Consider the following 13936-nt stretch of genomic DNA (forward strand, 5'->3'; position numbering starts at 1 on the left):
CCCCCAGCTTACTAGTTGTCCAAAGAACATACCCAATAATGGTCCACACAGCTGAGTGCAACACTCTCATCCTGCCTCTACTTCAAAGACCCAGAGCAAGCGCGGCCTCCCCTGCAAAGTCTGTCCTAACTCTGCCGATCCCAGTAGACTCGGCCGCTTCGGCCCCTGGGCCACTGCTGTAACTGCTTCAGGATGTGGCACATGATTTTGTAATCATCTGCTCAGGAGCCCAGGCGCTGTCATGAGCTGTGAGCTGAGCACAGGGCCCATGTCTGTCACCAGCCCCTCCGGCCTCACACTGCCCCACATGCAGCTTGTGAACAAATCAATGAGCAAAGGAACAAGCGAATGAGAGGAAAGACTGAGGACTTCAATGCCCATGACAACAAAAAATATGGATATGACCCCAAATCCCAACCACCATCCCCCAACTGACAAGACTCTACACAAGGGGAGAAATCCACGCCAGCATCCTGCAGAGGGCAAGACCTGGAACTGACCCTTAAGGAGCGAGGCTTCTGAGAGGCACTGCCTAACTTACCCCCAGAGAAAAAGCAACTTAGCATTCAAAGTAATTTCCCCAGGGAAAAAGGGAGAGAGGCAAAACACACAGGCCTCTGCAAGGCAAAGACAAGGAGGGAAGTGGAGAGCTGCTCCCTGGCTGTTCCCACAGGACACAGGACTGATGGAGTGGCCCAAGAGCGACAGAACGACTGGAACGCAGACAGAGTGAGCCGGGAACCGCCACGCCCCCCTGTTCTCACAGAGCTCCGAACGTGTTTCTCTAAGGGAGCCCTTCACTCAATTTACCATCCTGCCCTTCGGCCACGAAGTCAGCAAAACCTGTGCAGTGACTCAGTGGGTCCCGGGCCAAAGCCTGGAAACAAGCTTCTCTGGGCAAGTCTGGCAGAGGAGGAGGAGGAAATGAAAGGTGACAAATCCTCTCTGGGAATTTATTCATCGAAATTTGAGAGAAGCTGGGGACGGACTTCTGTAAGAGAAGTGACCCGAGGGCTTCTGCCACCAGACCAGGTTCCCTCCAGGGCCAGTAGACTGTAACTTCATATGAAGTTCAATGGGAAGCCCTGCTTTGTTCTAAGAAAATAAGACCCAGAAAAGAAAAACTGAAGTGTGGGGTTCATAAACCCAAGGATGGAGATAGTCTCCTTTCAAGACAAGCTGTGCCATCTTCTTACCTCCACACGAGGCATAGCTGTCAAATCCAACAGCAAAATCATACTGAAGAGAGCAGTCTCCCCACCCTGCGGTCAACAGGGAACATGACAGAAACCAGGAACTAGAAAGGTCCCCAGTTCACCATGTGAGCGCCAGCAGAGTGCAAGTGACAGGACCCCGGAACTGGCAGCAGCAGCAGCACCTCAAAGGCATTGTTAGCTCTTCTAGACCCTTCCAAGTCAACAGTCCTGTTCGTGCCTTCCACTGAAGGAGCTCACAGTACACAGTAACCTCTTAATCTTTACCACAATCTTCAGGCAGTAAGAATGATCATTCTGAGTTTCTGAGAAACTCAAAACTTGTATATGATTAAATGTGAACTGCCCACTGCAACACCTTGTCCATAATGTTCAGATCTTACCCTTCCTAAAGTTAGGAAGCTTCCTGCTCCCAATAAGCACCCAAGAGAGAACCAGAAACAATTCCTTTTTTCATACATGGAGAAAAAACCAATTTTTAAGAAACACTCTATTTCATATCTTAAAGTTAATTACTCTAGAAGGTGAGGTTCTCTTAATTGACTTGGAAGCAGTTCACTGAAGCTTATTAAGTACTGCTTTAAGGGACCAATTAGTCTGTTTATATGCTTGAGTCTTTAACTTAATAATGTGTTGAATCAGAAATTCAAGAGTCTGAATACCGAGCAGAGAAAAGATCCAACAGCAAATACACAGAATTAAATACAGTTAAAATATGTTTAGGTATTTAGGATTCTCTGAGAATCTGATCTGTAGTTTATGTAATATGCAAAATCTATTGGGAATGACACCAGATGAGCTGGATTTGGACTGATAAAACACTGGAATATTATATAATGGGAAATAATATAAGTGTTGTGAAATACAAACACTTCCACTTACACACCCAAGGGAAAATAAAATGCTTCAAAAGATGTTTGCCAGAGGCTTCGAATCAATCAATCCTAAGCAGCTTGGAACAGTTGGCCAGAAAAGCCTAGGGCACAATCCAACACAGTGTTGAACAGATGTTACCTGCCCTTCTCTTTCCTTAGTAATAAAGAAAAACTTTGTATATTTATGTTTAACACATTTTCGCTCCAGATGCCTACTTTCCTATAGCCTGATTTCTCTTGGGTTTAGATCAGTTGTTTGTAGATCTGAGAATTTTCTTCAATATTGGAATACTCCATCATTCTTGAGACAATGGCCAGTATCAGCTCAGCAGAAGCAAGAGGTCAGGAAACTTTCGGTAAAGCAAGAAAGGGTCCCACCAATTTACAAAGATAAATTTCCAGCATAGTCACACCCCAATCTGACAACACACGGTTCCCTGTCCAGTCTCACACCATTACTTAGTCATTTCTCTTACCTGCTTGATACTCTAAAATAAGGTGGAACTCATCCACTTCCTGCAATGACTCTGGTGGAACAAATACATTATCATCAAGAAGTTCATGTAGCTTTGGGCCAACTGGACCGCAAAGAAGAACCTGGAGACAAGAAATAGGAAACCTTTCAGAAGACCTGTCCCTGTTCCCATGGAATCTATACAGCAACAGAAAAGGTACATCCAGACCACTTCTATTCATTTCAACAAAAAACTAGAATCCAAATCTAAATTCCAAAGTTTTTGGTCTGGAGGGGCTATTACCAGGACTTAGGCCTCTGGAAGGAATGGCCACCAGAAATGAGGGGCTGACAAAAGACCCAAGTAATACAGGTTAGGTACCTATGTAGCTGCTGAATCTCCTACACCCTGCTAGGGACTGAATATTTGTGTCCTCCCCCAAATTCCTATGTTGAAGCATAACTGCCAATGTGATAGTATTTGGAGACAGAGCTTTTAAGAGGTAAGTAAGGCCAGACGAAGTCATATGGGTGGGGTCCTAATCCAGTAGACTGGTGGCCTCCTAAGAATGGGAAGGGGGAGACAGAGCTCTCTTTCCAGCATACCCACTGAAGAGAGGCCATGTGAGGACACAGCAAGAAGGTGGCCACAAGCCAAGAAAGCAGCCCTCAGAAACTGGATCCTGTTGGAACCTTGATCTTGGACTTTCCAGCCTCAGAACTGTGACAAAATAAATTTCTGTTGTTTAAGCTGCCCAGTCAATGCCATTTTGTTGCTATGGCTGTCCAAGCAACCTAAGACCCACCCCACCTCCACTTTCTTTACTCACTCACGTCCTGTATCAGCAAACTGATACGGGATGTTGTCTGCTCAAAGCTGCCAGATAAAAGCAATTGTTTGACTTTTACACAATATAGAAAAGAGCCTCCCTAATCACAGGACCCAATTTGTGGAATCGGGCTCTTTATTGCACTCAGCTGCTATGTGAGCGGGCTAGCCTTCCAGAGATGGGAATTAAAGAGCACACCTCAATTCAGCAAGCTGGGGGGAAGGTGCTCTGCAACATTCCCCAAACCTTTTCTTCAACTCTAACCTGGGCCTCTCCCTGGCTATTCCTTCAAGAAGTCATTTCACATCTGCTGCTCTTCCTCAGTTCCCATAAGCTGCTGCTCCTGCCCTGACAGGTCTGGACCCCACTCCCAACCAGACCAACAGGCTCAAAACCACCAAACAATGAGGGCTTGCACAGGGATGTAAAGGAATGTCCTCAGAGATGATCAACACCACTTCAGATTTAATATGCTCCACCCAGAAGCTTCAAAAGGCATTTACTTGCTAATTAACTGCTTGTTGGTACAACTACCGCTTTACTTCTTTTCTCTAATTCCTGGCCAGAACTTCAGTCTCCAAGATGAGGCAACAAGGGCCAAATTTACCCTCCCGCCCAAAACAACCATAAAAAACAGACAAAATACTTGGAAACAACGGTTTTCAAAAACACTTAAACATTTAGCAACAAAGGACAATGAGCCATAACAGGAAAGAAAAATAAACCCAAAACAGAGTAAAACGTACAAATGCCCCATCAATAACCTTAAAAGAATTTCCAGATATACACATTCTGAAAGAATTCATTACCAGCAGACCTGCACTACAAGAAACGTTAAAGGAAATCCTTCACGCAGAAGGAAAATTATACCAGATGGAAATAAAGACCTAAACAAAGGAATGAAGAGCACCAGAAATGGTGACTCTGGATAAGCACATAAGACCTTTTTCTTATTATTTAAACGTCTTCAAAAGATAATCAACTGCTTAAAGAGCAATACTAACAACATAGAATGAGGTTTACAATATACACAGAAGTAAACCATATGACAATAGCACTATAAAGACCGGAGGGGAGAAATGGAAGCACCTATTTACTATAAAGTATTTACATTATACAGGAAGTATGATATCACTGACAACAGACTGTGACAGCTAAAAACATACACTATAAATCTTAAGGCAACCACTATAATAAGGAATTATAACTAATAAGCCAAAGAAGATAATATGAAAGCTAGAAAATAATTCAAAAGAATGCAGAAAAAGAGGAAAAAGGGAAGATAAAGAGCTTGGACAGAAAATAAATAGCAAGATGTCAGATTTAAAGTTATCTAATCTATTAAGAAATACATTAAATGCAAATGGCCTAAAACAGTCCAATTCAGAGAGACTGTCAAAGTGGATTAAAAACCAAGCCCCATGTGGTGCCTGGGTGGCTCAGTTGGTTAATAAGTAGCCAACTTTGACTCAGGTCTTGATCTCATGGTCTGTAGTTTCAAGCCCTATGTCGTCGGGCTCCGTGCTAATAGCTTAGAGCCTGGGGCCTACTTCAGATTCTGTGTCTCCCTCTCTCTCTGCTCCCTCCCCTGCTCACACTCAGTCTCTCAAAAATAAATAAACATTAAAAAAAAATTAAAAAGCAAGCCCCAAATATATGTTGCCTACAAGAAATATATTATTTATTAACTAAACTATGAAATCTAAGTCACCATTTTATTTACCATGCAACTACTAGTATGTTGTTTTTATCTGGTTACATTATTACTATTATTTTTTATTGAAGTTTGGTTGACATACAATGTTACATTAGCTTCAAGTGTACAACATAGTGGTTCAACAAGTCTATGTGTTTTGCTATGCTCACCACAAGTGTAGCTAGCTACCATACCTCATCCAGAGGACGCTATAACAATACCATCAGCTAGATTCCCTATGCTATACCTTTCATCCCCATGACTTTTTCATTCCATAACTGGAGGCCTGTACCTACCACTCCACTTCACCCATTTTGCCCATCCTCTCACTGCCCAAGCAATACATTTGAAATAAAGACATCAATAGGGAAAAAAGAGAAAAATGGGAAAAGATATATCACACTAACACTAATCAAAAGAAAGCTATGATAGCAAATTTTAATCAAAATGGCTTTCAAAGAATATTTCAAAGAACATAAAATGACTTTCTTTATGCTAGGCAATGATAAAGGGAGTCAATTCATGAAGAGGATAGAACAATCATAAATAGTTATACACTTAACGACAGAGCTTAAAAATACAGAGCAAAAAGGTATAGAACTGCGAAGGAAAAAAGTCTGTAAGTACACATGTAGATGTCAATACCTGCCCCACAATAATTAATAAATCAAATAGACACAAAATCAATAAAAATACAGAAGACCTGAACAACATTCCCAACCAACTTGGTCTGACATTTATAGAACATTCCATTCAACGATAGCAAAATATACATGCTTTTAAGTGCACACGAGACTTCACCAAGACAGACCATTTTCTAGGTCATGAAAAAGTCTCAATAAATTTAACAGGAGTCAGAGAAGCACATTCTCTGACCAGAATGTAATTAAAATAGAAATCAATAAAAGAAAGATATCTGGAAACACCTCAAAATGTTTAGAAATGAAATCACACACTTTTAATAGTTCATGGATGGGCTATCAAACAGCCCATCTCAAGAAATCACAGAGGTATTAGAAAGCACTATGAACTGAATGACAAGAAAAACACACTGTATGGACAGCTGAGGATGCAGTTAAAGAAGTATTTAAGGGGAAATTTATAGCACTAAATCCCTGTATCAGACAACAGGAAAAGTCTCAGATCAATGACCTGGGCTTCTACCTTAAAGTAGAAAGAGAAGAGCAAGTTAACAACGTAAGAACTAATGAAATACAAAAGAAAAAAATAATAGAGAAAAACTGATAAAACCTAAAGCTCATTATTGATTAAAAAGATCAATAAAACTGATAAACCTCTAAGCAAACTGATCAATGGGGGAAAAAAAAAAAGGATCATGAGGGGAACTTGCAAAGTATAAAGATCCTGAGCTCATCTCCTCCCACAGATACACTGAGGCTGCAACTGCATATAGAACAACTCTTCCTGCGAATGACCTGAAGAGCAGCAGGAACAACTCTTCCACATTAAAGACATAAAGAAAAAGACATACTGAGAAGAGCAGAAGGGAAAGAGACACAGCCTGGCCATGAACCAAATCATCGATGTGCTGACCCGCAAGTGGGAGGGATATCATGGATGTGGAGGTCTTCCCTGAGGAGTGAGGGGTTCAAACCCTACACTGGGCACTCCTTGCCCTATGGATCTGCATGGGAAAGAGAAGCCTCCGTAGTATCTGGCTTTGAAAATCAGAGGGGCTTAACTCTGGGGGAGCAGGAAGGTTATAGTAAATGGAGACTTCACTATTAAAGGGCCTGCACTATTAAAGGGCCTCACTCCAAGACCCAGTGCAGAGGCAGCGGTTTGAGAAGCACCTGAGCCATGGAAGACACTTACTAATTTTAGGACATGTGCTGGAAGGACAGGGATCTGCAGGAACTTTCTGGGAACAGAAGCTTAGCAGGTACCATTTTTTTGCCCTCCTTCAGCCTAGCTGGCCTGACACTAAGGACAGCCTAGCTGGCCTGACGCTAAGGAGCAAAAGTTCTAAGACTATCTATCTACTTTACTACAACTGCTCACCCTGTTCCCACATTCTCCTGCAGACCTCTTCTGCCCAGCCTGCCCACCCTGGCAGGCACCTGTCTGAAGTGGCTCTTGCCCACCACACCTGGTAGGCAGCCTCAGCTGGGATCTGCAACCCTCCAAAGCGACTCCTGCCCCAGGTAGGGGCAGGCCACCCCAACCACCAGTACCCCTCATAGGCTAGGCCTCTGAAATAGCTAGGCAAAGCCCACCCACCAGGGTGCCTACAGCAGTTGCATCCCAGACACAATGGGTGGATGCGTGCAGCCCACAAGGCAACGCTCCGGAGTGCCTCTGCTTGACCAGGGGTGACTGTACTTGTGGGCCCTGAAGGATACCTTCTACATAAGGCCACCACCTTCAAGAGCATAAGATGTGGCTGAACTACCTAATATATAGGAACAAATACAGAGAGACAGAAAATGAGACAGAGAAATATGTTCCGAAGAAAGAAGTCAAGACCTCAGAAAAAAACTAAGTGAAACAGAAACAAGCAATCTACCTGATAAAAGAGTTCAATGTAATGGTCATACAGATGTTCACTGAACTTGAGAGAAGAGTAGATGAACTCAGTGCAAATTTCAACAAAGAGACAGAAAATAGAAAAAAGAACTAATCAGAACTCAACAACAACTGTGATGAAACATACACTAGAGGGAATCAACAGCAGCTTGGAGGTCACAGAACTGATCAATCTCAGAAGAGACAAAGGGGCAGAAAACCTATTTGAAGAAATAACAGCTGAAAACTTCCCCAACCTGGGAGAGGAAACAGACATCCAGGTCCAGAAAGCACAGACATCCTCAGACAAGATGAAGCAGCCAAGGAGGTCCACACCAAGAAGCATAATAATTAAAATGCCAAAAATTAAAGATAAAGAGAGAATCTTAGAAGCAGCAGGAGAAAAGCAACAAGTTAAGCACAAAGGAACATCTATAAGAATATCAGCTGATTTTTTCAGCAGAAACTGCAGGCCAAAAGGGAGTGACATGATATATTTGAAGAGCTAAAAGGAAAAAACCTACAACCAAGGATATTCTACTCAGGAGAATTATCATTCAGAACTGAAGAAGATAGTTTCCCAAACAGAAGGAGTTCACTACCACTAAACTGACCTTCCAAGAAACGTTAAAGGACTTCTTTAAGTGGAAAAGAAAAGGCCGTAACTAGAAGAAAATTATGAAAGAAAAAAACCTCACTGGTAAAAACAAACATACAGTAAAGGTAGTCGATCAGCCACTTATAAAGCTAGTGTAAATGCAAAAGACAATAATAGTAAAATAGTAAGATCAACTATCAAACCCCTGGTTTGTGGGTTCGAGCCCCGTGTCAGGCTCTGTGCTGACAGCTCAGAGCCTGGAGCCTGCTTCAGATTCTGTGTCTCCCTCTCTCTCTGCCCCTCCCCCACTTGTGCAAGCTCTGTCTCTTAAAAATGAATAAATGTAAAAAAAAAAAAACAAAAACCATTTTTTAAAAAAAACTAATAAAAAAAATTTTGCATAGTAAAGGAAATCAAAAGAATGAAAAGGCAACCTACTGAATGGGAGAAGATATCTGCAAGTGATTATCTGATAAAAGGTTAATATCCAAAATATATAAAGAACTCAGGGGCACCTGGGTAGCTCATTCGGTTGAGCGTTCTGACTCCGGCTTAGGTCATGATCTCAGTTTGTGAGTTCAAGCCGCGCATCAGGCTCTGTGCTGACAGCTCAGAGCATGGAGCCTGCTTTGGAATCTGTGTCTCCCTCTCTCTGCCCCTTCCCTGCTCATGCTCTTTCTCTCAAAAATGAATAAATGTTAAAAAAAAAAAAAAAAAAAAGCCCCCTACAACTCACACCAAAAAAAAAAAAAATCTGATTTAAAAAATGGGCAGAGGGGGGCGCCTGGGTGGCTCAGTCAGTTAAGCAGCCAACTTCGGCTCAGGTCATGATCTCGTGGTTCATGAGTTCGAGCCCCGCGTCGGGCTGTGTGCTGACAGCTCAGAGCCTGGAGCCTGTTTCGGATTCTGTGTCTCCCTCTCTCTGACCCTCCCCCGTTCATGTTCTGTCTCTCTCTGTCTCAAAAATAAATAAACGTTATAAATACATACATACATACATACATAAATAAATAAAAAATGGGCAGAGGACTGGAACAGACACATGAAAAGGTGCTCTACATCACTAAACATCAGGGAAATGCAACATAAATCAAAATCACATGAGATCATCTCATGCATCTCAGAATGGCCAGGATCAAAAAGATAAGAAATAAAAAGTACTGACGAGGATATGGAGATAAAGGAACTTGGGCACCACGGATAGGAATGTAAACAGGTGAAGCTACTGTGGAAAACAGTACAGAGATTCCTTAAAAAATTAAAAATAGAAATACCACATGATCCAGTAATTCTACTTCTGGGTACTGACCCAAAGAAAATGAAAACACTAATTCAATGTTTGCTGAAGTATTATTTTGTCAACTATACTTTAATTAAAAAAAAAAAAAAAAAAAAAAAAAAAAAAAAACAAACCGAGATGGGATGCCTGGGTGGCTCAGTCTGTTAAGCAAGTGACTTGATTTCAGCTCATGTCATGATCTCACAGTCGTGGAATTGAGCCCCGTGTCAGGCTGTGTTGGGCATGGAGCCTGCTTTGGATTCTCTCTCCCTCTCCCCCACTCATGCACGTGCTCTATCTTCCTCTCTCTTTCAAAATATATAAATAAATTAAAAAAAAAAAAAAAGATGAACTTCTCCCCAAAAAAGACAACATAAATTACCAATATGGAGAATGAGAGAGATAAGATCACTACAGATTCTACAGACCTTAAAAGGATAAGAGATAATCTTATGCCAATAAATTCAACAATTTAGATGACAAATTCCTTCAAAGATAAAACTATCAAAGACAATACCAGAAATACAAATTCTGAATTTCTCTGTATCTATTAAAGAAATCAAATGTGTTGTGAAAAACCTTTCCACATCAAAAACTCCAGGCTCAGAGAGTTTCACTGGTGAATTCTACAAACACTTAAGGAAGGTTATCATACCAAATCTATTTAAAGTCTTTTTAAAAAATATTGAAGTATCTCCCATCTCATTCAGTACTACCCAAATACCAAAACCAGGCAGATACACAAGAAAAATACAGACCAATATCCCTAATGAAAATTGATGTAAAATTTTTAAGCAAAATTTTAGTAAACTGAATCTAGCAATATATAAAAAGGAAAATACATCAGAACCAGGTGCAGTTTATCCTAAGGACACAAGGTCAGTTTAACATTTGAAAACCAGTGTAATTACCACATACCAAACTAGAAAAAGAAAACCATACAATCATCTCAATAAATGCAGAAGCAGCATTTGAAAAAATCCAACATCTATTCCTAATTCTTGGCTAAGTAACATAAATACACTTACTAAACGCACTCTTTCTCCTTGCAGTCTGGTTTCTATTCCACCATTCCACTAAATATGCCTTTGCTAAATTCACCAGGGTCTACTTCTGAAACACAATATAGCATGGTGATTAAAGAGTGTGGACTCTGGAGCTATACTACTTGGGTTCAAATCCCAGCTCTGTCCCTTACCAGGTGTGTGACCCTGAACAGCTGTAATTTCTCCATGCCTCATTTTTCCTATACACAAAATGAAGATAATAGTAAGACTTCCCTTATAGGGAGTTATGAGATTAAATGAGTTAATATATATCCAAAGCACAACAGTGAATGGCATTTAGTAAGAACTATGTAAGTGTTAGCTATTAGTTACCTTTGGAAAATACCTAGCACTTAATCTCTGGTTGTTCTCAGATGATCACTCTGTCCATGCTGAGAAGCATTTCAACAGTTTAAAGTAAATCTGAGTGCAGTGTGAGCGGTGAGGTCATGGCAGAGCTCGAATGTGAATCCTGGCTCAATCATTTATTGGCTAGGTGTCCTGGGGCACATTGCTTAACCCTTCTGGACCTCTTTTGTCATGTGTAAAAGGGTAATAGTACTTTATTTCTTCAGACTGTTGTGATGATTATGTAGATGTCTCTTTTCTGGCCTCAATCTCCTACTAAGGCCAGGCTTATTTTACCAGGATGCCTTCCAGCTGGACTGGGCTTAGGCCCAGGTTTTCCAGAAACCAACAGTAAATGCTCTTCTCTGAAGAGGTCAATGTTGAAAGGTCAATCTTGTATTCACCCAGGACTTCTAGGGTGTTGTCCTCCCAGAGGCCAGAATGACATCTCAGGGTCAGGAGGGTGGCCTTTTAGGAACCAAGATTCTGATGGGAAGAGCCTGGGCCCTAATGAGCTTATAACTGATCTTTTCTTCTATCTATTAACTGGTGATGTTTCTGTAAGTCAGCTTTGGAATTTGTCATCTCTATTTGAGAGTTAATTACTACCCACAAAGACAAGTAGCTGCGAAAAATCTGTATTTTCACCCTCATATTTTATGAGAACTTTCTTATTAAAATGCCAATGTTCAGGGCACCTGAGTAGCTCAGTCGGTTAAACGTCCGACTTCAGCTTGGGTCATGATCTCACGGTCCGTGAGTTCGAGCCCTGTGTCGGGCTCTGTGCTGTCAGTTCGGAGCCTGGAGCTTGCTTCGGGTTCTGTGTCCCCTTCTCTCTCTGCCCCTCCCCCACTCAGGCTTTATCTCTATCAAAAAATGAGTAAACGTTAAAAAAAATTTTAAATGCCAATGTTCACACTTTAACATGCTCTCCACATCTTTGCACATCCATCTCTTGGTGTACAGTGTGGCTCCAGATGAATTTTTTTCCCTCAAATAGCTGATTATCTGTATTTCTGAATATATTCCTGGGGTCTTGATTCTGTGCCCCTGACCCATATTTCTATTTTCAGGCTGGTTCTCCCAAACTTGAGGACTGTTTACAGTCCCCCCCCGCCCCCCCCCCCCGGCCCCGGGGGCGGGTGGGGGGTGGGGGGTGTGGGGGGGGTGGGGGGGGGGGGGGGGGGGTTTTTTTCTATCTTCTGTGTCCTCACATAGAAGTGATTCCATTTCAGTAAGCTTTAGATATGTCGTTTCTCCCCTTCTGGCTGCTCTAATCCAAACCTTAATCATTTTACAGTAGGACAACAGCGATAACCTTGCTGGCCTCCCCCTCCCACCAGACCTATTCCACTCAGAACAGAGAACTCACTGACTCACGTTATTTCGAACAGAGCAGTAATTTTGAATTCTATTTAAACCAAATGTTTTAAGACTTGAAGACACCTCCTTACTGACCTTCACCTGAGGACTTCATTTCCCAACACTCTGGATCCAGGCTTATCAATATAGTCATCTACATTTTCTCTCATCACTGAGTATTCCCCAGTCGTAGGTCCTGATTCCAGAGCCCACAGGCTCTTAACCATCACATGATATAGTATTTAAGAATGTGGGCTGTAGGGTCCTAGGTTAGAATAGTTCCATTTCTGACTAGCTGTGTCTTCTCTATGCCTCAAGCTTTATGTGGAAAGCAAGACAATTAAAGTACCAACAAGAGTACCAACTGGTCTCAGCTGTTGCCAGGACTGAACTAACCTATGTAAAGCTCTGTCAGGCACTCAGTAAGCACTGAAAAAACATTAGCTATTACACTAGCATTACTATATTGCCTCCTAACAAGACACCTAGGGTCTGGCACATACTAGGTGGCCCATAAATTGAATATTCATTCCTACCCCTAAATTTATTGAAAACACTAGTGAAAGATAGAAGTTTTAAACTGGGAATTTGACCTACCTTTAAATCTGAGTTGGCTGCAAATTTCTGTCCAATTAAAGCTGCATTTCCTCCTACATAGTGCTGTAAGATAGTTCAAAGTTATCAGACAATATTTTAGCACAACTATGTTACCCAAGCTTAATAATTTTTTAATTTATTGAATTTATAGTCCATTTTTTTCCCAAAACATTTTGAGGCTACCTTATAACAATGCCACACAGATGAGGTTCATAAGATCATTAACCTCATAGGTAACTCATTGTAACAATGAGTTACAAGCAAAGGTGAAAAAAAAAAAACAACCAAATATGCCAACCATGAAAATCAATATAACTGTCGTAACTGCAGATCAAATCTGGCCTTTGGTATGCTGGGGTGATAGTCTGAGGTCTCTGGGCCCACCACTGCCTCTTACTCCATGCGAACCTCAAGAAAGTATCTGGACCATGTGGGCCCTCTAAGCTCTCTCCATCTCTGACAGGTTCTACCCCGTAGACTGGGGATTCTCAAAACAATGTCTTCAAAACAACAGCATCATGTAACAAGGAAACTTCCCAGAAGGGAAGTAAATTCTTGAGTCCCATACATCTACTGAATCAGAAACTCTAGGAGTGGAGGCTAGGAAACTGTTTCAATACCCCCTCCGAGTGATTCTGTGTTTCATGTCTGAGAACCACTAATCTAAACCAGCAATTCTCAACCAGTCTGCTTCTCTCCTCTCCCTAACCCTGGAAACTGACCATGTCTGGAGACATTTTTAACTGTCACACCCAGGGAGGGAAGGGAGTGCTACTGTCATCCAATGATTAGATGCCAGAGATGCTGTTGAACATCTCACAATGGGTAGGACAGCCCCTACAACAAAGTATTAACCAACCCTAAGTGTCTGTAATGCTGAGGTAAGGAGCCTGGCTCTGGAACACTAGAGCAGAGGTGAAGATCCAGCTCTCCCTTGCCATGCAAAAGCTACAACTAGTTCTCTGCGTATCTGGCCTTATTCTGCTCAGGAAGGACTCAGTCATACTACAATTATTCCATGTTATCAGCCACAAGCAATACCCAAACAAGTTAAGAGGTAAACTTACCTTAAAGTTGGGTAATATGAAAAAAGAGCAATTTAAGGGATGAA

The 13936-nt window shown here is 41.7% G+C and overlaps 1 protein-coding gene across 3 annotated transcripts in view; it reads right to left on the minus strand.

Moving 5' to 3' along the window:
* Nucleotides 1–13936, minus strand: part of ADPGK (ADP dependent glucokinase) — a 28264-nt gene that overhangs the window by 6982 nt on the left and 7346 nt on the right. For all 3 annotated transcript variants that reach the window (XM_040493203.1, XM_040493202.1, XM_040493201.1), the window contains exons 3-4: nucleotides 12826–12888; nucleotides 2566–2686 (exon numbers count right to left, since the gene is read on the minus strand). In XM_040493203.1, coding sequence (XP_040349137.1) covers nucleotides 2566–2686; nucleotides 12826–12888 — 184 coding nt within the window. The remainder of the gene's footprint in view (nucleotides 1–2565; nucleotides 2687–12825; nucleotides 12889–13936) is intronic.

The sequence above is a fragment of the Herpailurus yagouaroundi genome, unplaced genomic scaffold, assembly GCF_014898765.1.
Source record: "Herpailurus yagouaroundi ecotype Mexico unplaced genomic scaffold, PumYag 184, whole genome shotgun sequence".
In the NCBI taxonomy this organism is placed as follows: Eukaryota; Metazoa; Chordata; class Mammalia; order Carnivora; family Felidae; genus Herpailurus; species Herpailurus yagouaroundi.